At 50.0% G+C, this 25,433-nt stretch overlaps 1 protein-coding gene across 1 annotated transcript in view; it reads left to right on the plus strand.

The window, feature by feature from the left end:
• Positions 1 to 5,398: 5,398 nt before the first annotated feature.
• The window catches only part of HIP1 (huntingtin interacting protein 1), a 148,609-nt gene continuing 128,574 nt past the window's right edge, over positions 5,399 to 25,433 (plus strand). The window contains exon 1 of the mRNA XM_047089319.1: positions 5,399 to 5,563. Coding sequence (XP_046945275.1) covers positions 5,444 to 5,563 — 120 coding nt within the window. The 5' untranslated portion in view covers positions 5,399 to 5,443. The remainder of the gene's footprint in view (positions 5,564 to 25,433) is intronic.

A 25,433-nucleotide genomic window follows, 5' to 3' on the forward strand; every position in this document is an offset into this window, starting at 1 on the left:
ATTTTTTTTAAACACTTTTAAAAATGTTTTTATTTTTTATTTATTTTTTTTTTTTGAGAGAAAGAGAGCATGAGCAAGGGAGGGGCAGAGAGAGAAGGGGACAGAGGATCCGAAGCAGGCTCCATACTGTCAACACAGAGCCAGATGTGGGGCTCCAGCTCATGAACCATGAGATCATGACCTGAGCCAAAGTCGGACACTTAACCGACTGAGCCACCCAGACACCCCGGCCTCTGGGGTATTTTTACCAGAAATTCATAACGTCAATCAAATCATGAGAAAATGTCAGGTGAGCCCAGATTGAGGGGGAGCCTACACAATATCAGGTCAGTACTATTCAAAAGTGTTAGATTCATAAAGCACAAGAAAAGACTGAGGAGTTGTCACAGGCTGGAGGAGGCTAAGGAAACATAAAAATTAAAGACAATAGAAAATCCTAGATGGATCCTAGAGCAGAATAAGGACATTAGTAGGTGGTGAAATCCAAATAAAGTCTGTAATTTAATTAGTAGTATTGCAGCAATGTTAATTTCTTGGTTTTATTAATTGTACCTTGGTTATGTAAGACATTAGCATCAAGCTGTGTAGGACGCTAGGTGGAGGGTATGTGGACACTCCCTATATTCCCTTGCAAATTTTTTCTAAATCTATTCTTATTTCAATAAAACGTGTTTTTTTTTTTAATGGGCAAAAGATTTAAACAATCACCTTACCAGGAAGAATATACAGATGTCAAATAAGTGTCTGAAGAGATGCTTAACTTCATTAGTTATTGGGGAAATGCAAATTTAAACACCAGTGAGATACCACCGCATGCATGGCTAAAATTAAAAACACGGACCATATCAAGTGTTGACAAGGACGTGAAGCAACCAGAACTCTTGCACACTGATGGTGGGAATGTAAAGTGTTACAAGCATTTTGGAAAATGATGAGGCAGTTTCTTAAAAAGTTAAACATACATCTACCATACAACCCAGACATAACAATCCGAAGTATTTACCCAGGAGAAATGAAAGCAAATGTTCATACAAAGACTTGTACATGACTGCTCATAGCAGCTTTTTTTTTTTTTCATTTTTTTGGTAATAGTCAAAAACTAGAAAGGATCCAAATTTCCATCAGTAGATTACTGGATAAACAAATTATGGACTATTTGTACACTGGAATAATACTCAGCAATGAAAAGGAGCAAACTATTGATACATGTAATAACATATATGTTTCAAAATAACTATTCTTAGTGAAAAAAACAGAAAGAATACATCTTGTATGATTCCATTTAATTAAAATTCTAGAAAATGCAGTTGATTTTTAGTGGCAGAAGGCAGATCAGCAATTGCTTAGACACAGGATTTTGGGAGGAGGTAGGGATGAATTACAAAGGGACCTGAGGAAATCTTTGGGCTTGATAGATACGTTCCCTGTCTTGATTGTGGTGATGGTTTCATGTATCAAAACTCATCAAATTGTAGGTCTTAAATATATACAATTAAAAACATTTTTAATAGTTTTTATTTATTTTTTAAACGTTTATTTTTATTTGAGAGAGAGAGAGACAGAGACAAAGTGTGAGCAGGGGAGGGGCAGAGAGAGAAAGAAAGGGAGACACGGAATCTGAAGCAGGCTCCAGGCTCTAAGCTGTCAGCACAGAGCCCCATGCAGGGCTTAAATTCATGAACTGTGAGATCATGACCTGAGCTGAAGTCGGACGCTCAACCGACTGAGCCACCCAGTTGCCCCTAAATATATGCAATTTAATGTATCTAATTATGTCTTTTTTAATAAAAATTTTAAAAGTTTATTTATTTTGAGAGAGAGAGAGAGAGAGAGAGAGAGAGCGCACAAGCAGGGGAAGGGCAGAGAGACAATCCCAAGCAGGCTTCATGCTGTCAGTGCAAAGCCTGACATGGGGCTCCAACTCACGAACCATAAGTTCATGACCTGAGCCGAAATCAAGAGTCAGACGCTCAACCCACTGAGCCACTCAGGCACCCCATATGTTAATCATATCTTATTAAAATTATTAAAACGTGTATTTGGGCTCCAGGAACTGGTAGGAATAATGTGGCCAGCTATTATATCCTCATACCAGATACTAAATCAGATCCAATCAGGGGTGGGGAGGGACCAATTTCACCTGTTATGGAGAGACAGGTAATAAGACACTTATCCCCCTGTGGCTTTCCCAGAGGTTAGGTTTCCATGTCCAGAAACCAGGAATCTCCAGAAGGTATAATACAGTGGTCCCCCCTCATCCACAGAGGATAGTTCCAAGGTCCCCAGTGGATGCCTAAAACCACCAGTAGTTATGAACCCTATAGATACTATGTTTTTCCTATACCTACATGTCTATGATAAAGTTTAGTTTATAAATTAGGCCTAGTAACAGATTAACAACAGTCAAACTAGCACTAGAATTTCTTTTTCCTTCTTTAGTTTCACAGATACATACAGGATGCGTTCTTACTGTAGATCTTCGCAATTTCAGCATACAATTTTTATCTTTCCTTAGAAGAGAACTTCCACCTTCACAGCTACTCTTTGGCCATTATTAAGTAAAATAAGGGTTATTTGAACACAACCACTGTGACAGTGACTAATAGGCGGGCACCGAATACGGCATGGATCCGCCGGACAAAACGATGAATCACATCCTGGACGAGACGGAGCGGGACACGCAAGATTCCATCACTACTCAGAATGGTGCGCAATTTCAATCTTACAAATTGTTTATTTCTGGAATTTTCCATTTAATATTTCGGATCGTGGGAACTGAGACCACGGAAAGTGAAAATGCGGATCAGGGGAGGACTGCCATACAAATGGCTCTTATATTCATATATTCAGCTGGTAAGAGCTGAAGGAAGCCAGCAGGGTCCTGCAGTTTACATCCTGGGGGAGGGCTTCCCTCAATCCTCGGCAAAGAGAAATCCTTATTTTTAACTCACTCTAAGTTTCAGACGAAGGTTAACTCCCCTGAGTCTTTCTCCACAGGGTGCCTCCCAACCACAAATTCCTGATTCCTACTCTGGTTTATCCTAATAAGAAGTAGGTTGAGCCCTTAATCCCCGTTTAAAGGGCCCTTGTTTATCGAAGCAGTAAACTCTGGGCAAAGGGTCATAAATCACTCTAGCTGGACCCAGAGTGTGAGGCGGGTGCGGGCTAAGAATGGGCACGCAGAGGTTACATTAACTGTCAATCTTGTCTGTTTTCCTGGTAGCCATACTCCTGGGAGCCCCTGTGCTGGGCCAGATCCAGCCTTGAATATTCTCCACTCTGCTCCGTATGTAGAAGGAGGGGCGGAGGCGGTAGCGATGCATCCTCCCTGCCCCCTACCCCTCTTCTCTGCTAGGCTTGGCCAGTGGAAGGCGCCAGTAGTAAATCAGAGATAGGAGAGCTAGAGACTAGTGTCTCCCAATGATTGTTTTTTTTTTTACGTGAGGCCACAGCTCTGGTCAGATGCCTCCCTTCCCAAGACTGGAGCCCCCAGTTGGTTGGGGTACAGCTCCCTTGCTCATGTCCCTTTAGGTCTAAGGCTGATAACAGCTTCCCACTGTTCTAATCCCTGGGTTCTTCATCCTCCCTGTTTGATCCTCAGCTTCTAGCTCACACCTTGGTATGTGTTCCTTCTTCAATTCAATTAGCCCTTCCAGTGTGTAATCCCTTCCCCACCGCAGCTCTGACCCAGACGTCTTCACAGCCCCCAAACACGGCCCTCATTTACTGTCTTTACATCCCCAGAGCCCACGGTTTGCTGATACACCTCCCTCAGGTCCTCCCACCTTGGCCTTGGCTCCCCTTCTGTTTCTCTGATTCTTTCTCCCCAGGTTCCTGTGTTTCCACCCATCACCGGCCCTTTGGCCTGTGCTGACATTGCTCTGCCCAGAAATTGAAGACATCGGCCTCTTCTTCGGCCAGCGCCCACACTGTGCATTTGATATCCTCTGCCTTCCCAGACACAAAGCCTTGAAAACTAGGCGACAGCTCACTTCTGCCTCAGAGAAACCCAAAGGGAGCCACTACCCCCCAAAAGGTGAAACCAGTGTGTTATGCAAATATAGCCTCAAGGCAATTACCCCTGCATCTCATGGCCACCCTGAAATCCCTCCTTATAGGGGGATTCTGGCCCCACCACTGCCTCCTCCCTCTCCCCACTCCAGGCATCCAAGCATATCCTTAAAACATCCCACAGGACATTCCTCATTCCTTTGTAGGCCCTCAGTGTCTCTCACCTACTGCTGGAGTCTCCCTGTTGGTTCCCTCCCTTCCTCCTCGCCCCCATAATCTGGTCCACACAATACCAGTCCCCCAAAGCACAGGTCTGAGCAAAAGCCTTCCCTAGTGCCTGTAAAGGCCCACCCCCTCATTCACTTCTCTATTGAATGTGTGAATTTTTATCAAAAGCTCTTAGTTAAAAAAAAATTAATACTTTTCGTCACCTCCAGTTTTAAAACATTTGTCTTTAAAACATCAACATTAGCATTTAACGGGAAACTTCTTTCTTCGGCAACTCCGCTAACGATCACGCTTCCCTCTGCCTCTCGGCACCTTGGCTGACACCGAACAGGATGGGAGGGGTGGCCCCGAGCCGCATATAAACACAAACAGAAGCAGGGGTTTCTACCAACAAGTTTGTTCTGGCCGGCTCCAGACCCGGAGAGGTTTGGATTAGGTGTCCCACTGTCCCACCCAGCGCCCTCGGGTCGGCGATCGGCGATCCGTTACAAAGGGGATGGGCAGGGCTGCAGGGCAGGGTCAGGACGCGGGAGGAAGCAGAGGGAGCAGGGTGGGGGCCGCCACTCCGGCCGCCAGGTCTGGCCAACGCTGGCCCTTCCAGCGGGGACCTGGCCTGGGGCAGCGCTTCCCCGAGCTGCGGCCGCCGAGCCCGTCCATCCCGCGCTCTCCCGTCCCGCCCGAGCGGCGTAAACAAGGCTATTCCCAGGCGGCCTGGATTCCCTGCGGGAGGCCCGGCGCTCCAGCCCGCGTGACCCCCGCCCACCACGCCGGGAACCTGGCAGCGCCCGCCGCCGAGGAGAGCGCGGCTCGCGGGGAACAGGCGGGGAAAGCGGCGCGCCGGGCGTCGGGGGAGGGGCGGGCGAGGGCAGGTCAGGGCAGCCCCGGCCCGGGCCCCGCCCCCCGCCCCGCCCCCTCCGGGGGCGGCTGGAACCGGTGACGGACAGGCGTCCGGGCCGGTCACGGCGCGCCTCGCGGTCCGGAGAGCCCCAGAGGGGCGGGGCGCGCGGTGGGGCTCCAGAGGGGGCGGGGGCGGGCGGGGAAGCCTCTGGGTGGGGCGGGGCCGCGGGAGAGTAGCAGCGCTCCCAGCCAATAGGAGGCGGAAGCCGTCCCGTTAGCGCCGGATCCCAGCGGGTAGGGCGGGGCGGGCGGCGCCGTGGGGATCCCGGGGCGGCCGAGGGCCCCTGACTCGGCTCCGCGCGGCGACATGGACCGGATGGCTAGCTCCATGAAGCAGGTGCCCAACCCGCTGCCCAAGGTGCTGAGCCGGCGCGGGGTGGGCGCGGGGATCGAGGCGGCCGAACGGGAGAGCTTCGAGCGGACTCAGGTGAGGACCGGGGGACCCCGGGGCATGCGTGGCTTGGGCATCCCGAGAGACGCAGTGCCCGGGAGGGGCTTTGAAGGGGGCAGAGGTCTTCAGGTCCAGGGAGGACGGGGCAAGGGGGCCGCGAGAGGGAGCATCTGGTTGCTCAGGTCGAGGCGATCCTGGGGAGGTCGGGGACCCGGAGGCATCCCAGCTGGCCTGGGGAGAAGGGCAGGGCGGCTCCGAGGAGCTGGCACGACCCGTGGGGCAGGGCAGGGGTCACAGGGACGGTGAGAGCCGGAGGAACGGAAGAAGGACCGAATGGAAGGGGTGCCCTCTCAGCAGGGGAAGCGCATTGGGGGGCCACTCAAGTGTGGCGGCGGAGAGCGGAGCGCTGGACTGGGATGAGAAGCGGGGAGCCCTTTCCTCCCCTCTCCATCGCTTCTGGGTTGCACTGACATTCCCCCCACCCCCACCCCCAGCACCCCCTTCCTAGTGCCTCTTGCTTGGCTCACGCCACCCCCAGCTGTCGGCCTCCGAGGGCCAGGCTGCAGGGGTCTGAGCGGCGAGAAGGAATGTAGGAAATGCGACGTGTGGCCGAGCTTGGAAAATGGGGGCTGGAGGAGAGGGCCGGCCAGGGGCCAGGGGCCAGGGGCCAGGGGCCGGCCTTTGGCCGGACAGCCCGCTGCTGGTCAGGATGAGCTGCCCAGTGATGCCCAGAGCCCTGACTTGGGATTTTGGTTTCATCCCCCAAGATGTGCCTGACAGCTAATAGGCAGACTGCCCTATTTGTCCAGCCTGAGCAGGGCTGGGGGCCAAAATTCCCCAGTGTCATCAACAAAAAGCCACAATCCATTTCTACCTCGGAGTTTGAATGCCTGGTGTATTGATTTGACTGAATAAAGCGGACATGTTTCTGGTGTTCATCAACTCGTTTGTATGCAAAATCCATTTCAAAGGGCACAGCACTTCTTTTAATCCCGGTGCCAAAGTTGTATGGGCAGATTTGTGCTTCACTCTCGCGCTCAGGGTAGAACCTTTGAAGATCCAGCTGGGCCTCCACAGCCAGAGGCTGGTTCCCTTGCTGTGTTCTGCCTCACCCCCACCGCCAAACACAGTACAATGTGAAGGAAGGCCTTTGGGGTTTCAGATAGAAAGATTGGGAGGACCTGACTGTGTATTCTGTGTATGGAAGCTTGCAAAGAAGAAAGCTTTTCGCCCCCTGGGAACTTCATCTTCTCTTTCCAGTTGCCTCTGGCCCTTTGCACGTGTGTCTGGGTGGCGTAAAGTAGGGAGTGTCCCCTTCCTGGGTCATCCTACCCCAGGCGTGATGGGAGAGATGGCAGTTCCCTGCTGCTTCCCAGGGACCAGCTGGGTTTGGGTTTCTGGCTCTGTGGACTGGCCCCCTTGGAAGGAAAGAATCTTTCCGTCTGCTTGTCCACTGTGTGTGTTCCTGCCTCAACGAGCTGCCTGATCCTGAGGCTTCTTGCTCCAGGAAGCAGTGTGAATAGTCTTCTTTTTTTTTAATGGGAAAGGAAAAGAAATAGGTGTTCTTTTATGATAACCCATTCCGTCTGGAGTCTCAAATCAGTAAAAACTGGAGCACTAGAGGAAGACACGTAAAACTTTGACCCATTATAGTGATGGAAATTAGATTTGCAAAAGCTTCCTTCTACCCAGGACTGGCATGTCCCCTCGCTATCCAGGGACCACCCAACAAAGGAGACTCTAGGTCAATGTTTGCAGGTATTTTATATGTGGAACCCTTGCGATTGGCCACACCTGACTGAGTGCCTTGTTTTGGGGGTGGGGGGGGAGAGTGAGGAGGTAGGCTGGGGCAGGAAAAGAGAGTTTCTCTATTATTGAAACCGTAAGGAGGGGGGTATGAAAGCAAAGAAAAGAGAACAGCCCTAAAACTTGGCATTAATCAATCTGCAAAAGCTCATTTTGTTTAATGACTCCAACTGTATCCAATGTATTATGAGATATAAAAATGAGCTAGAAAAAACTTTTAATGAGTTGAGAGACCATGAGAATCAGCCAAGGTGTAGTGATAAATTATCGTGTTTGCCGCCGTTCTAAGTACTTTGCGTATTGCCTTCTTTAATCTCAACGAGGACCCATGAGGTGGGCATCAGCCCCATTTTCCATGAGGAAATTGAAGCACAGAGAGGTTAAGTCACCTGCCCAAGGTCACACAGCTGGAAGTGGTCCCAGCCTTTAACCACTGCTCTGTGTTGCCTCTGAGGCAACAGTGGCACCCAGTGCCTCTGGGTAGAACGGTGGCCTTGGAGTGTAAGAGGTTTGAGTTTCATAGCCAGGCACTTGGATAGGCTATATGACCTCGGGCAGACCTTTCTAAGTTTTCCTTATTAGAAAATAAAGATGATACTTACCTTACAGGTGTATTGTGGGGGTTAAATTAAATAAGAGGCGTGAAGGCATTTTTGTAAACTTTGGGACACAATTTCAGTGATTCTTGCTGTAATCTGGGGAGACCGAAGGAAGCACAAATGTTAAGTAATGGTGCAGGCTGTGATTAACTCTTCAGAAGGGGGGCAGAAGTGTTCCTAGGTAATGTGATAATTACCGAGAGCACATGCGGAAAGTACAGGCTGGCGTGGGTGTGGAGAGGGGTTGGGAGCCCTCACCAGGACCTAACCGCCATTCAGCATGAGATAGTCCTTGCTGGGTGGAGAGGAGGGGAGGTGGGCATTCTAGAAATGGGGAATGGCAAAGGACACGTCTGGAGATGAGCGCAGATGAGGCTAACCGGCTGAAAAGCAGAATTGGCCACTCCCGCCTCTCAACCCGTAGCACCTGTTACCTTGTCCTGTCACTCTCTCTGTTGCCCTCGGTAAACTAGGAGCTTCATGAGGACAAGACTGTGTCTCTTTTTTTTTAAGTTTATTTATTTATTTTGAGAGAGCACGCATGCTGGGGAGGGGTACAGGGAGAGGGAGAGAGAAAGAATCCCAAGCAGGCTATGTGCCGTCCGAGCCCAGCTCGGGGCTCGATCTCGTGAACCGTGAGATCATCACCTGAGCTGAAATCAAGAGTTGGACACTTAACCAACTGAGCCGCCCAGGCGCCCCATGATTGTGTCTTGCTCTCACCTGTGTCCTCAGATGCCTGTGTTAGTGCTGAGCCAGCTGTAGGTGAGGGTAGAAAATGATTGGTTAACGTCAGCAGAGCCCTCGCCTGGGTGGGTAAACTCAGCTGTGGGCATCAGGTGGCATCTTTAATTGATGCTTTTTCCTAACAGCCCCTGAGTGCCCTCCTGGTCCTTTGTCTCCTACACCCTCAGTCGGGAGCCCTGCCCCATGCCCATGAGAGGACTGTGAATTCTCTGCCTTCCTTCTGGTTAGGCCAGCATCCCTGCCAGAGTGGGGTCCCCAGACCCACCTGCCGCAGCCCCCATCTCCAACCTGATCCCTGCTGTGTCCCCCACCCAGCCCATCACAAGCACCCTTCAGGTTCTAGGGGAGTGAAAAGTGGCTCTTGCCCTCAAAAAACTTGCTGGGGTAAAGATACCTTGCCTGGAACACTTTACAGTTTATACAGCACGTTTTAGCCATCGTTGGGGGCTCTACTGTGGTTGGGTATTAAACACCCTCATCTTACGGGTGAGAGCTTGGTAACTTGCCCAGGGCCACCCACTGGTGACTGAAAAGCAAGATTCAGATCCAGGACTCCAGGTCCCAGGCCCCTTCTACCACGCTGTCCTCATGTTGGCCAAGGAGGGCAATTCTGGAATGAACCAGGAGGGCTGGCACCCATAGACAAAATTCCCTGTCTGTATTTGCTTAGCTGGAAAATGGTTTTCTCCATGGTTTATGTTTTCACCATCCATTTAGTGAGCAGAGAGCGTGGAGGGGACACAGAGATGGGTAAGATAAAGAGACCAGCCTGAGGGAGCTCATGAGTCAGCAGAGAGGTGGACCAGCTACTGTGGGGCTCTTCTACACAGAGGACTTACAGCACCAGCATCACCTACTGAATGAGAGCTTGCATTTCAGCCAGAGCCCTGGGTAGCCCTGGGCACCCTGAAATTTGAGCACCTCTGCTCTATGGTTGGTGATTGCTAAGGTCAGAGGAGGCGTTGGGGCTCTGGAAACACAGAGCCTTTGGTCACAATCTCTTCCGGTGGAGCCCGCCACAGAGTAACAGGATCCCAACCAACCGTGAGCTGGAAAGAGCCAGGAAACTTGGGTTCTCGAGAGGAAGAGACAGAAACAAATATTTATTGAGGGCCTGGTGGGCGCTAGAAACATGCTGAGTGATTTATAGCCATTATTCTATTTAATAGCTCAGGCTCAGAGAGGCCAAGTGACTTGTCCAAGGTCACGCAGCGAGTAAACCGAGAAGCCAGGGTTCTGAAATCTGATGACCAAAACGTCAGGGGGTGTTTCTACCATTTTGCTCATGATCTTCAGCTCTGGCTTTGATTCACCTGCTTGAAAATTCTGGGGTTTGAGCAGAGGGATCAGGGCTTCTTTTTATTTTTTTTTTAATGACTATTTATTTTTAAGAGAGACAGCGTGAGCAGGGGAAGGGGCAGAGAGAGAGGGAGACACAGAATCCGAAGCAGACGCCAATCTCCCAGCTGTCAGCACAGAGCCCAACATGGGGCTCGAACCCACGAACTGTGAGATCATGACCTGAGCCGAAGTCAGACGCTCAACCCACTGAACCACCCAGGTGCCCCGAGGGATCAGGGCTTCTTGACTCTGGCTGCACAGGAATGGTTTCTAACATAAAAGGTGCTGTCCCCCTCCTGTCCCCTGCTTGCTCTCTTAGTTGGTATTGGAAAGGTAGAGAGGATGCTAAGAGCTTTCTTTGAACTTGTGGTTCTGTACTTTGGTTTCCTCCCATTGATGATAATGAGAATAGCCAACATTTATAGCATTTGCTGTGTGCACATGGTAAAGGCCTTTACGAGCCACACCTGCTCCCAGTTCTTGGAAGGAACTTACAAATTATGATCCCTATTTTACAGATGAGGAAATCAAGGCTTAGACATGTCAGTAACCAGCCCAAGGTTCTGAAGTCAGGGTCAGAGTCGGGACCCAAACTCAGGAAAACCAGCCCCGGATTGTGCTTGATTGTCACCTTGGAGTCACAGCCTAGCCCCCTCAGCTCTCTTTCTCCCCCTAACAGTTGGGTCCCCAAAGTGCTAACCTCACCCCACTTCTCTTTCACCTTCTGTCCACTTCCTCTGTGCTCAGCTCCTCTGATAGTTTCTTTTCTTACTTCCTGTGACACCACCTCCTGAGTTCTTGGCCTGTGTGACCACTTCCCATTGGACGTTTGTCCCTACATAAACCACACATGCTCCAGACTCAACTTTGGGCCTCCCCGGCCTCTGAATGCCAGTGTCTGGTCCTCGCTGGTGCCCTTCAGCTCCTTGGCATCCACTGTGAGTCCTCCCTTTCCTGTTTCCTCACAGCCACACTGTGTTCTGTGATGTTTCTCTTGTCCACTGCTCTGCTCTGCACTGTTCCTGCCCTTAGTACCTCTTGCCAGTGTTGGTGTAATCCCCTCCTTTCTGCTTCCCAAATAGCCTGGGGCCAGACGGGTTGTCTCTAAAGCCCAACACTGGCGTCTGTAACCCCCTTTTTTCAAGAACCTTTGCTGGGTCCCATGAAGCCCTGCATGACGGGGCACCTAAGGGTCCCCGGTGCCTCTCTCTTCCGGGCCTTAACACCGCATCCCTCCACTAGAGTGCCACTGCAGTCTCCTCCAGCCAGATCAGGTATTCCAGCAAGCAGGGGCCCGTAGCTACCGTCTGTCTGTCCCATTCACCCAGGTCACACCGTGGCTTCTCTCCAGACTGTAAGCTCTTGGGGGCAGGGTCTGGCTCTCCGTGCTGAGCGAGCCCTTGCAGGAGGCAGGCGCTGGGCCTGTTTGCCAAATGTGTGGATGTAAAACAGTTGGAGGATCTACTGGGAGCCCGGGTGCTACAGGCAGGCCTCTGCTTGCAGAGTACTTTCCCTTTGCACATTTTGGAGACTCTCCCTCTGTCTCCTTTGATTTCTCCAATGATTAACTCTTACTAAGTGACTGCCCTGTGTACCAGGCTGGTGCGCCCAGGGTATCCATTTAGGAGAGAGCCTGCAGAGTCTAGAGATGGGATTAGGGCTCACGGTCGATGATTGGGATTTCCGTTAAGTTCTGAACACTTTATAAACATTCCCAGAACACGGGCTTGGACTTCCCAAGGTTTCTTTCTGCTTCGGCTGGGGCCACTCTGAGCTAGAAGGTATCACGGGGAAGGGAGAGAAACTGGCCTAGTGTGTCCCAGGCACCTGGACACGGCTGATGGCAGTGGCCTGCGTACTGCTGCTGGAGTAAGGGATGTGCACACGAGTGCGGAGTAATGTGAGAGTGCTCCCTGGGGAGTGAGCAAATCTGGCTCTGCTACTGAATCTCTCCGCTCAAACTGGGGAGGCCGGGCAAGATTTCCAGCTCTCAACCATTTGGGCTAATAAAATTCCTGTAAGCGGGTTTCCACCCTGAGGAATAGGGACCCGCGCTTGATCGGAGCTCTAGGCTGCTCCCTTGAAAAGCTTCCGCGTCCCCCCTGTATGTAGACTGGGGCGCATGAAAGGATGGGGCTGAACCTTGCTTAGAATGGGATGAGGAGCACCCACGTGGCCGGAGAGCTGAGTCCCCGCCCCACTTGGGCACTGAAAGGGCTCCTTGCCTGGCATGTCAGCAAGGCACCGAGGAGGAGTGTTCTACACCCCCTGTCCACCGGCCCACTCACTCCACCACCTTGGGACAAAGTACGGAGCAGACCCGGGTGGGGGGTGGCGGGGCGGTGGGCCAGCGGCCAGTGCTTCTCCCGCATCCAGAGGGTTGATGGCCTGGAGAGGTGCCCACCTAGGAAAGGGAGCTTGTCAGCCCCACCTCCTGGCAGGGTGGGGGCTGCTTCCTGTTTTCCTGCCCGGGCAGGCGGGGAGGAGCCCTGTTCCTGGCTCGTGGGCAGTCCAGTCTGACACAGTGCGGGCAGAGGGACGGGGATTGAAGGTGTCCTCTGGCTGAGACGGTGGAAGGGAGAATGGGGGTTTTCTTGGATCTGAAAGGTTGCTGCTGCCGCCTCTGTTAGCGCTACAAGACAGCTCTCGGGAAGCTGGTTGGGGCGTTCAGGAAGCCCGTGTGGCCGATTGCTTCTGATTTTAACTGATAGGCAGTTTATAAAGCACATTTGCACATAACCTCCCTTCAGCCACAGAACAGCCGTGTGACAAATAGTGGGCCGTTCTCAAGTGTGGTCACTGAGGCTCAGAGAGCTTAAGTGACTTGCCCGAGAGCACTCAGGAAATGGGCTCGCAGACGCTTGAACCTGGTGGGTCTTATCTCAAATTGTGTTCTTTCTAGATCTCCTTTTAAAGCTGAAGCCTGGTCTGGGGCTGGTAACTTAGAAAAATGACAGATTTTTTTTTTTCTCTAAGTCTTTTCCAATTGATTTATTTGGACTTTTGAAATTCCTCCCAGATTTTTGCAACGCACATAACTATCAGAGGGCCTGTTTCCAGAATGTGTAAAAAAAAAAAAAAAAATCTGAAAAGAGATCAAAGGACCACCTAAATGAAAAATAGTCAGGAAGAACTTCACAAAAGAGAATGAACAAATGGCTGATAAACATATGAAAACGTGCAACCTCATTAGTAATCAAGGAAATGCAAATTAAAATTGCAATGAGGGGCACCTGGGTGGTTCAGTCGGTTAAGCATCCATCCTACTTCGGCTCAGGTCGTGATCTCACAATTCATGAGTTCGAGCCCTGCATCGGGCTCTGTGCTGACAGCTCAGAACTCGGAGCCTGCTTCGGATTCTGTGTCTCCCTCTCTCTCTGCCCCTTCCCCACTTGCACTCTGTCTCTCTCGGTCTCTCAAAAATAAATAAATGTTAAAAAAAAATTTTTTTTAAATTGCAATGAGATACCACTATGTACCCATCAACATGGCTGAAATAAAAATGGAAAAAAAAAGAAACACTGACGGTGCCGAGCATTGGCAAGGGTGCAGAGCAATGGAAACGCTCGTGCATTGCTGACGGGGCTGCATGTTCGTGCAACCGCATTGGTTAGCAGCCTGGTGTTATCCTAAAATTAAGGATGTACAGACTCAAGAGGCCAGCACTTTTCCTGTTAGCTGTATACCCGACAGCAGTGCACACACGTGCCCCAAAAGATCTCTGGAAGCATATTCATAAGCACCTTTTGCACCAGCTCCAGACTGGAAATAATCCAAAAGTCCTTAACAGTCGATGGATCACTGACTGAATCGTGATGTGGTCTCTCCTCGGGATACTGCACAACACGGAGAATGAAGAAGCTGGAGTTACATTCAACAACGTGGATGAATCTTACACACAGAATGGTGAATGGAAAAAAAAAAAAAAAAGGCAGAGCCAAAAGGACACCTTCTGTATGCTTCCATTTGTATCAAGTTCACAAAACAGGCAAAGCTAAACTGGTATTAAGTCTGCTGCTTCGACGGTAAAGCAGTAAAGAAATAAGGGGAAATAGGGGGACGATCACCATAAAAGGCCAGATAAATATTGTCCTTGGATGCAAGGGAGGTTAGTGATTGGGAAGATGTACAAGGAGAGTGGCTGAGGTCCTGCCATCAATCTGTTGATTGGTCTGTGTAGTAGTTTATGATAATTTATTAAGCTGTACATTTTATTTTGTGCACTTTTTCTCTATGTTATATTTCAAAATACAGAAGGTTAAAAAAAAAACCTCCTTCCAGGGAGTAAGAGACAGTGTCGTGAGGAGGCCAAGAACTTACCACTTACGTGCCCATCCACCGTTTGAGGTCTCCCCCAAATATAGCTTCCCCTGTGAAAACCCTTCTTTTTTTTTTAATTTTTAATGTTTATTTATTAGAGACAGAGACAGAGACAGAGACAGATCACGGGCATGGGAGGGGCAGAGAGACAGGGAGATGCAGAATCTGAAGCAGGCTCCAGGCTCTGAGCTGTCGGCACAGAGCCCGACACAGGGCTCGAACCCACCAACTGTGATATCATGACCTGAGCTGAAGTCAGACGCTTAACCGACCGAGCCACCCAGGCACCCCAAACCCTTCTTTTTTTTTAATGTTTATTTATTTATTTTGAGAGAGAGAGAGCATGAGCAGGGGAGGGGCAGAGAGAGAACCCAAAGCAGCCTGTGCTGTTAGTGCAGAGCCCAACACGGGGCTCGATCCCACAAACCACAAGATCATGACCTGAGCCGAAAATAGGAGTCAGGTGCTTAACCGACTCAACCACCCAGGCGCCCCTCCCCTGTGAAAAGTCTTCTGATGCAGCTTTTGATTGAAGACACACAAATATCCAAGCATCATGTTCCAAGCCCCGCTGTAACAGGTAGTTGTGAAGTTGAGACTTATCATTAGACCACACTGAGCGTGTTGCCCTCGGCTTCCATTCATTTGTGTCTTGTGTCTGCAGCAGCAGACGGGCCCTCAGGTCCTCCCTCGTCTTTCAGTGAGTCACTCCATGTCTCGCAGAGGGAATTACACACTGGCTAAGGCTTGGGAGGTCCGTGAAGTACAAAATAAATCAGGTGATGAAAAGTTCTCAAGGGAGAGAATGAGAGAAGAAAGTGTGGTCTAGGCTCAAAAGAAGCATATTTGAATAAAAGCAAAGATCTGGGGTGGGGGGGGCACCTGGGTGTCTCAGTTGCCTAAGCGTCTGACTTTGGTTCAGGTCATGATCTCATGGTTCGTGAGTTCAAGCCGCGCATTGGGCTCTCTGCTGTCAGAGTGGAGCCCACTTCAGATTTTCTGTCCCTCCCGCCCCACGGCCTCTCTGCCCCTCTCCAGCTTGTTCTCTCTCAAAATAAATAAACAAACTTAAAAAAATAACAGTAAAATTAGTTAAAAAAAAAAAAGATCTGGGTGGCGGACTTGTGGAAGACATGACCCCACGCTTGGCTTGTGCTCCACAGATGTAGATCGAGTCTTGCTTGACGAGCAATGTGTGAGAACCTGGGAGCTTGGGGGATGTCTTGAGGGAACATGGCCAAAACGCTGACCTTCTAACAGTGGTTCTGTGAGGTCCCTGTCCTGCTGCATGGTCCCTGGGGCCAACCCACAATGACAGTTCTTAGTTTAGACAGTTGTTGGGGTGTGTGTGTGTGTGTGTGTGTGTGTGTGTGTGTGTGTGATTACGTCTTACTGCCTGTCATGTGGCCCTTCTGCCATATTGATCTGGAAACTAATGCTTTCTCTGGTTTTTCTTGGGTCCGTCTTGACCGATGCTATATTCTTCCCTCCCATTTTCCATGATCCTTCAGAAAGAGATTGACAGGCATGAGCTGTGTGGTTTTGCCTCTGAGCAAGATGCAGGGCAACTTCCCTTGAAGTTACAGGTCAGCCCAGGACTCTACCTCTCCGGGCCTGGCACCTGGTAGGCATGCCAAGACTCTGTGTTGAGAACCTTATTCATCTTTGAAGCCTCAGGCTCCTGACCCAGCATCTGGCCCTGAGTGACTCTTGATAAGGGTCCATAGAATGAAGGATGAAATATTTTGAATGAAGCCCTGATGAGTGTCAGCCATTTTTGGTCCCAGTTCTGAACTGTGAACCCTAAGAAGTACACCCTGACTCTGGGTTCACGGGAGCACGACTGGAGCCAGCAAGAGCCGGGGCCCCTGAAGAGACCAGCTGTCTGACGTAACTCTGGGTGGTTCTCAGGGACTTCCTCTTGAACGTCAGCTCCCTGACTCATGCTTGGAAGTGACTTGAGGTGCCCTGTTTTCTTGAGATTCTTATTGCAGGAAGGGACCTCCCTGTACAGCCTTAAGCCCATTACTGCTGATAAAAAACAAAACTACCCCAACACACCTAGACCCGAACTTTGTCTCCTGCCACAAACTGGCTCACGGTCCTTTGTTCTCAGTTCTAGAGAATCCCAGTTTATAAACCATCCCTGACCCTTGAAGCTGAAATTCTCGCGGCCATTTTGACCTCCCCGCATTCTGCGCCCCTGCGGCTAGGCATGGAGTCCAGTTGTGTCTTCTTGACTCCTCGATTGTTGTCCATATCGCTCCTGCTTTGCCACCCGCTGCTTCTGCCTTAGCTCGGGCCTTTTTCTGGAGCCTGGGCTACGTCTCGCACAGCCCAGCTGGCCTTCCTGCCATCCAGCGTCGCCCCTCGTGAGATCTACCCTCCCTTTGGCTGTCTTAACGAGTTCTGTTTTAAAAGGCATACCTGCTTGTATCACTCCACGTTTTAATTTTTTTTAATATTTATTTATTTTGGGGAGAGCGTAAGCCGGGGAGGGGCAGAGCAAGGGGGACAGAGGATCCAAAATGGGCTCTGCGCTGACAGGCTGACAGCGGCAAGTCCAGCGTGGGGCTCAAACTCGCGAACCGCGAGATCATGCCCTGAGCCAAAGTCGAACACTCAACTGACTAAGCCACCCAGCGCCCCTATAACTCCATGTTTTAAAAGCCTCTTTGTCACTCTAAGCTGAAACTCAAGCATATGGGCATTGCACAGAGCCAAACTTTGCGCCCCACACCCCCTCCCCCCCAGCCCTACTCTATCCCAGCAGCCCACTGCTTCACGCCTCTGTGTGTCTCCAGGTGGCACACCATTCTTTTTGGCCTAGAATGCCGCTCCCACTTTTTCCACTTGGCCAAATTCCTCATTCTTGAAGTCCCACGTCCGATGGCCCCCTCTCTGGGAAGTTCCTCCATCACTCTTCTGGGCACATCTACCTGATGGTATTTCTGCGTGTTTCTGTGTCAACGTGTCGATCTGGATGGCTGTCTATGATGGACTGTGAGCTTCCCTGTAGCTTAGCCTTCTTTGTAGCCCCCACCCCAAGCATGATGCTCAGGGCCCCGCAGGCCCTCAACAAACGTTTGCTGAGTGAGCTCATAATGCGTATTGAGGACCTGACTGTATTTGATTGTTGCTCTAACCGAAAATGGAATAGGGCCCAGATGCCATTCCAAGGCAGGTGCCCCACGCTGGGGTGAATGTACGTGGTCTCTGTCACATTGGACTGAAGCTGTAGGTTTGGCTACGGTGGTAGGGAGAGGAGAGCCTGTTTTAGGAGCGGAGGATTCAGTGGGAGGGACGCTTTCCAGAAAGAGGCTTGTGCGTGCAAGAGTCGGTGTGCTGCTGGGAGCCAGTATTCCCGAAGTGTGTCCCACAGGTGGGATGACAAGGATGTGGTAGGCAACATAATACACGCCCCCCTCCCACCACATTCACGTGGCGAAAAGGGCCTTTGCAGATGTAATTAAGGACCTTAAGATAGGGAGAGTAATCTGAACTTTTCCCAGTAAGGAACGCAACTGCACCAGCACCTTGAATTTAGCCCAGTGAGACCGAGTTAGCCTTCTGACCCGCGGGACCGAGAGCTGATAAACGGGCGTTGTTTTAAGCTTCTAAATTGGTGGTAATTTGTTACTTTGGCGATAAGAAGCCGATACGGGATGATAACAGGTAACTCACGCTCTGGGACAACAAACCTCATGGAGCCCTTGCCTCGCTGCACAGACAGGCCACCCTTTTTAAACCCGGAGGGACACTTGTTATTTCATCTGTGCTTATTGTGGCCATAGATAAAACATTGCGTTTCCACACTTGGTGCCTATTCACAGAAATCTTATCCTGGGAAAACAATTCAGCAGCCGTTCAAACATTCTTTCCTGCTGCGCCGTGGGGTCCTTTGGTGCAATTCCAAGTGTGAGGGTCACAGATATAATTTACTTAACCTTACTTTTTTCTTTTTCTTGATCAAGCCCTGTGCTGTCTATTAAAAAAGGCGGGTGAGAAATCCCTTTGTTTTCTCTACGATCATGATGGCGTCTTTGCTCGAAAGAGAGCTGACTTGTGGTCAGGAATCAGAGGTGGTGATAAATGAACAGCTTCCCTCGGGGTGGCCCTGCAGTGTGCTGGTCCTTCTTCAGGGTCACCAGGGTGGTCTGGAGTGTGCCTGGGTAGTCCTGGCAGCCAGGAGCTCCCTTAGCACTGAATTAAGAATTGGGAACCCTCAGGGCACCTGGCTGGCTCAGTCGGCAGAGCATGAACGCTTGATCTCTGGGTTGTGAGTTCGAGCCCCATGTTGGGTGTAGAGATTGCTTAAAAATAAAATCTTTAAAAAAGGGGGGGGGCGCCTGGGTGGCTCAGTCGGTTAAATGTCCGACTCTTGATTTCAGCTCAGGTCATGATCTCATAGTTTGTGAGTTCGAGCTCTGTGTGGGGCATCTGTGCTGATAGTGCGGAGCCTGCTTGGGATTCTGTCTCCCTCCCTCTATCTCTGCCCACATTCACTTTCTGTCTCTCTCTTTCTCAAAATAAATCAACTTAAAAAAAGAAAAGAATCAGGAAGTCTTGCTTCTCCTGGCTGTGGTTCCCCCTGCTCCATCGTGGTCCCTACCTCCTACATACAGGTCTTCAGTCACAGTCGTGAAATGAAGGGGATTGGCTGAGATCACCCCGAAGGTTGAGAGACTTGGTGATTCTGTGAAAGCACAGTTATTGACTAAAGCAGCAGCCCTGTGAGAGTTGACTGTCTTTTGACAACACCTGGACCTTGTTATTCCAGTTTTGCTGTCCCGTTTCTCAGCTTCGAACACGGAATTCTGTTTGGCTTTCCTTCTCTGTGAGACCTTCCTCTGTAGCCCTGGCTGCACTTAACTTCTATGGGTAACTTCTTCTGCATTGGTCAGAGAGGGTCTTGTGCCTCCCCGCCCACCAAGAACTGGCCTTCCAAAGTCACTCACACAGGAAAATTACCTAGTGAGAAGTCTTTTGCAGTTGGTCACTTCTGCCCAAGCACGATCTTCTGTAGGACCACCAGGTACATCTGCATAGTCTGAGCACTGCAAAACTCCAGGAGCAACTTCTGATCTTGGGCTTCCCGGGGTTAGTCCGTTAGGCCAAGGTGGTAGCACATGACAAAAATCATTTTCCAGAAAAGCTCTTTCACGCTGACTCAAAGGCCACGCAGGGTGTCCAAAAGGGTGCCATTTTGTCTTCTGCCAGCCTGCTTCACGCGTTGACCTTCCCTCCCTGGTGCCTCCCATTTTCTGAGGTGTGGCCTCTGATCCAGTCCAGTTTCCCAGAGGAAAGTGAGGATTAGAAAAGAAACTTCAACTTGCCTAGGGTCCATTCTGCAAATCCTTGCCCAGATTTGAGGCAGACCCAGCCTTGTGTCTGGGTCCAGGTTGTGCCCCAAGACTCTGTAAAGGTTAGGAGCATGGGCTTTAGGTCCGGCGGGTCACCTGCCATGGGTTCCAGGCAGGCTGCTTTACAGAGACGCTGGTGGGCATAGCTTGATCTGACTCAGTTAAGCAGAGAGCCATGGGAATAGCATCTACGGTAATGAAAATACCTACCTCATAGGCGGTTGAAAGCATTAAATGACATAATGCAAAGAAAACGCTCAGTGCATTGCCATCCATATAGCGAGCACTCAGATGTTTCAGCTCGTGGGGTGCTTGGGTGGCTCAATCAGTTAAGCGTCTGACTTCGGCTCAGGTCATGACCTCGTGGTTCGTGAGTTCGAGCCCCTCATCAGGCTCTGTGCTGACTGTGCAGAGGCTGCTTGGAATTCTGTCTCCCTCTCTCTCTCTGTCCCTCCCCTGCTTATGCTTTCTCTCTCTCTCTCAAAATAAACGAATAAACTTAAAAAAAAACAAAAAGAAGAAGTATCAGCTGATATTACGATTCTCTTACTAGTACTTAAGCACATCTAAATTTGGGGGACTAGTGTACTACTGGGCACGGGGTAGGCTCATGGCTGTGAGATAAGTAAATGAATGGATCTTGGCTTCCTTGTTGGTCTGCTGCCCGAGGACGCCTGAGTTGAGGGTCACCTAGATGAGGAAATCCCACATTTTCAAGGGTGGGCACAGAACCACAGGAAGAGTTACCAGGAGATCTCAGGAGGCGATTGCCTGGACCATGACCCCCCACACACTGGCCCGCCTTTGCACCGGACCTGGGGAGGGATGGCGTGCTTGGAGGAATCTGTCTTTCTGGTCCTAAGTCCCAGGGCTGGCTCAAATGTCGGCTAAGATGACAGAGGGCATGCAGAAGGAATTGTCTAGTCTGGAAAGACAAAGGCCGAAGCGAAGGCACAGACAGGAGGGCAGAACGCTGGGGTTTGGGTCGCGGCTCTGCCTGTGACCAGTTGTGTGATTTTATTTCCGTTGAAGGTCTGCATGTACACAGTTTCAAGGGTCAGATAGCAACTCAGACTTGTCACCACAATCCAGGAATGTCCTGGTCCAGCACTTTGCTCCTCCCCAACTATTTCCTGCTTCCCAGAAGCACACCATTTTTAATTCTTGAAACTGCTTTCGTTATAGCCATTATTGTGAACCTCATTATAGCCATTATTGTGAACCTGCCATTCTGGAAGATAAAGATCTAGCTTTCATCTGCATATATGCTCCCCCCATCCCCAGGACACTTTTCCTCCTCTGTGCCGCTAGAGTTTTAACTCTCTATTCAGTGTCAACTTTATCACGACCCTGGAAATGCCAGGAGCAGCTGAGTATACGTGGTGTCTTTTCCTTTCCTGCCTAAGTTTTTGTTATTCCCAGACTAATGAATTGTTTTCATTTGCTTGCTTGGGGTTCTGTGTGCTTACCACTGATTCATCCACAGCTCTCCCTTAATATGCAAATCTCCACTTACTCATTATGGTGGGGGTTGCCTCGGTTTCCCCATCCTAGGTCAAGTGAGAAGGCGAATGAGCAGGAGGTTGGAGGGAAGTCAGCAATCGCGAAGGTGACGTCAACCAGCGATGATTGTTGCTGTCTGGAACTTTCTTCCCAAACCTCTAACTGGAAAGTAATTATAGGGCAAGTGAAGGGGTGCCTCCCTGTGCACAGTGGGGATTAAGGCCCACCTAACTCGAGAGGCAAAGTCAGCCAAACCGTATAGGGCCGTAAGGAGTCTGGATCAACTCACAGATGACTTAGCCGTGACCTTTTAGGAAGGAAAGTCTGAGCAATTAAGGGTATCCTTATGTCATAGGGAAAGACCTGGACCTCACAGACCCCTTTGGGGGCCTCGTTGGAAGCAGAACTTGGGGCTGATTGGACAAGACTGATCTGATGACACTAATGATATTTTTATGGAAAGAAAAAGTTTCCTCTAATGCCTTAGAAAAACAGTAACTGTCATAGCGATGATGGGGACTGGTGACGGTGTGGTCATCTCCTTCACACCCTGCTCAGGGGACGGCTCGGAGCCTGGGGTTTCTTTCTATTTATTCTCCGTGCCATTGAACGTATTCAGAATGTCTTTTCTCATGGGAAATGGGAAATAAAACCCATTGGTAGGAGAGAGTCTTAAATGCCTGGGGTAAATTCTCAGCTACTATTCTGCCTTAGGCCTCAGAGTGAGGGGCAGGCTGGGTAATGAGTGGCCCTGAGACCCTCCCAGCCTCTGCCTCCTCATTTGCAAATGACTTTATGTAATAGTACAGGCCCACAATTCCTTGTCTGCAGTTCTGAGATCCCGAAGGTCTGGAAGACTACAGGTTTATTTCAGAGTGTGGTACCCGACCTGTACTTGTCTGGGCCTGTTTGTAGACTTTGTTATGTGCCCGTCTTAGAATGGAAGGTCCTACGATATGCTGCAAAGATGACCGTGTTTGATCAGAGGGTGTTGCCCAAACCCTGAAGTTCTAACTCCCCAGACACACATGACCCCAGAAGTTTGGGATAAGGGATCAGGCCCCTGCAGCACCAACTCCACTGTGTTGTGGCAAGGTTTTGAGCAAGATACTTTAGGGATGAAACATGAAGCCTTATGCCCGGCAAATAGTAGGCGCTCAATATATGTTAGCTGGTAGGAGTCATCGGTTTTAGAATCCTATCTGTAAGACTAGGAATAATTAGGTTAACCATTCAAGTCCAATTTCTTCCAGTCAAGGTCATATGAACGAGTTTAAATTGGAAAGAAGTGAAATGGCAGCTTGGTGTGTCCTAGAAAGAACTGGGTGCAAATCCTGTCTCTGCTGCTTATCACCCCAGTGACCTCGGGCAAATGCCTTAATTTCTTTGCCTCAATATTCCCATCTGTGTAACGGGGATAATAATACCTGTCTCATGGGGCTGCCTTGAGTATCCAGAGAAACCCAAGAAACGGGTATGTGAAAATGAATGGCTCCTGACAGATACGCTGAACTGGGCACATCACCCGAGTGGTTTTCTTGCCAAAAGTGCGTAGCCCCAATCTTATCATGAGAAACATCAGACAAAGCCAGTGAGGGATGTTCTACAAAATAACGGACTAGCAGTTCTTCAAAAACGTCAAGGTCTTGGGACGCCTGGGTGGCTCAGTTGATTAAGCGACCGACTTCAGCTCAGGTCATGATCTCATGGTTCATGGGTTCAAGCCCCACGTCAGGCTCGGTGCTGACAGCTTGGAGCCCAGAGCCTGCTTCGGATTTTGTGTCTCCCTCTCTCTGCCCCTCCCCCAGTCGTGCTCTGTCTCTCTCTCTCTCTCTTTCTCTCTCTCTCTCTCTCTCTCTCTCAAATATACACATTAAACAACAAAATGTCAAGGTCTTAAAAGACCAGGAAAGACTAAGGAGCTGCCACAGACCGGAGACGAGACAGTACGAAGTGGGATCCAGATTGGGTCCTGGAGCAGAAGGAGGACAATAGTGGGAACACAGGAAGCAATCCGAATGAATTCTGTAGTACATAGTTGGTAGTATTGCACCCAGGTGAGCTTCTTAGCTTTGATGATTTTCCTATGCTTATGTAACACGTTAGTTAGTGTAAGGGGAAGCTGAGCGAAGATGTACGGGAACTCTGAACTATTTTTGCAATTCTTCTTAAAGTCTAAAATTATCTCAAACTAAATGTTAAAAAAAAAAAAAAAAAAAAAAAAGGAATGGCATGTTGCTTGGCCGAGCTTAGTCAGGGCTAAGTAAACGTGCATTCCCTGGCTCCCTTGGGTCATCCGGGGGACATTGGAGACGCACATACGCAGGGGGGCCGATCACGCAGGGGGCCTATCGGTGGTTTGTGAGGAGGGAAAGTGTGACTAATCCAGGCTGCATCGGGGGAGGGAGAGGTCCTGTGCCTGAGCCGCGAGGAGCTTCCCTGACCGTCCCAGGTCTTCCGGCAGAATCGGAGTGGGACCCGCGTGTGCGGTCTGGGGGACGCGCTCCGTCAGCCTCCACCTGTTGCTGCAAAGAGTGGTCAAGCCCTTTGCAGTCAGACAATCTCAGTTTCAGCTCCAGCTCTGTTACTTGTTATCTCTGTGGACTTTGGGGAACTTACTCATCTGTGGTCGGGGATAACGTACTGGCATCTGGGCTCAATGAGTGGGTTCAAGGAGAGGGTCCAGAGCAGTAGCCAGTGCTGAGGGTTGTTTCCTTTCCCAGATGGCACCAGCAGAAGTGCCCCCCCACCCTCTGGGTTCCCCACAGCACTCACTTTGTGCTCCCCCGAGAGCCCTTTCTAGGGATGGCCTCCTAGGGTCCGTGGCTTGTGCATCCTGTTTGCCACGTGACCTAGCGCTCCTCTAGGCCCCTGGGCTTTCAAGTAGGAAGATGTGCAAATGTACTGAGTGGGTGAATGAACAAGTGAGCGAATGAATGAGTGAATGAAGGAGTGAATGAATGAGTGAGTGATAAATGAGTGAATGAATGAATGAGTGAGCGAATAAATGAATGAGTGAGTGAGTAAGTGAAGGAATGAGTAAAAGAGTGAAGGGGCGAATGAGTACATGAAAGAGTGAATGGGTGAGTGATGAATGAGGGAGAGAATGAATGAACGAATGAGGGAATGAGGGAATGAATGAATGAGTGAGTGAATAAACAGATGAGTGAGTGAAGGAGTGAGTAAAGGAGTGAAGGGGCGAATGAGTACATGAATGAGTGAATGAGTGAGTGATGAATGAGGGAGAGAATGAATGAATGAGTGAACGAATGAGGGAATGAGGGAATGAATGAATAAGTGAATGAGTGAGTGAATAAATGGATGAGTGAGTGAGTGAAGGAGTGAGTAAAGGAGTGAACGAGTGAGTACTTGAATGAGTGAGTGAATGAATGAGTGAACAAACGAATGAATGAAGGAGTAGCGATGCCCCTCCTGCCTCTCTGAAGGAGGGCTGTGTACTGTATGTGATCACTGGCTCACATAGTTGCCCCGTGGCAGGCCATTCTCGAGGATGCCTTTCGAAGTGTTCAGACCAAGCACACCGTTTTATTATGATTTTTCTCCCCCTATCTTGGGTGCCAGTCACCTATCCAGAAAAAGCAATTACCTCCTTTTCTTACACCGAACCTCTCAAGCCTTGAAGCTGTGTGTTAGTAGTTCAGAATTCTCCAGGCCTCTCTCCTTGCTGCTGAGAACTTTTTGCCACAGGAAATCAGTCTCATTTTAAGGGCCAAATAGTCACTAAATATAGCCTCCCAGCACAGATATTTAAAGAGCTGCGTTGATGATGTTATGTCTGAACAGAGACGAAGGGGAAGAAAAAATTTTTTTTTTTTTCTGGAAAGAAGCATGAAGTTACACCAGCATTTCTATGGGTCTGCAAGGAACAGACTGACGGTATGGTGTCAATGTCTTAGTTATGGGATCAACGGCTTGGGCCTCGGAGTTTAGGTTTCTGGTGCCAGGCATTTTTTGATAATTCCTCCTTATCTCTATTTAAAAATGACTCCTGCCCTGGAGAGTGACCTCCGACGAGTGTGCCCTCCCCGCCAAGCCCAGGAGAGCTGCCCTCCCCCAGCTCCGGGACCAGACGGGGGTGGAGTGGGACCCACCCCACATTATCCTCTCCCAAGTGCTGGCAGCAGGTGACAAAGGCATGAGTGGATGGCGTCCAGAGATCTTTACTGAAAAGTGAGCAGTGGGTGCAGAAGCCAGGAAACAGTTCAT

This window comes from Lynx rufus, unplaced genomic scaffold (genome assembly GCF_022079265.1).
Source record: "Lynx rufus isolate CCGP_SWC_20201006 ecotype Redwood Valley unplaced genomic scaffold, mLynRuf1.p SCAF_27, whole genome shotgun sequence".
Taxonomy (NCBI): Eukaryota; Metazoa; Chordata; class Mammalia; order Carnivora; family Felidae; genus Lynx; species Lynx rufus.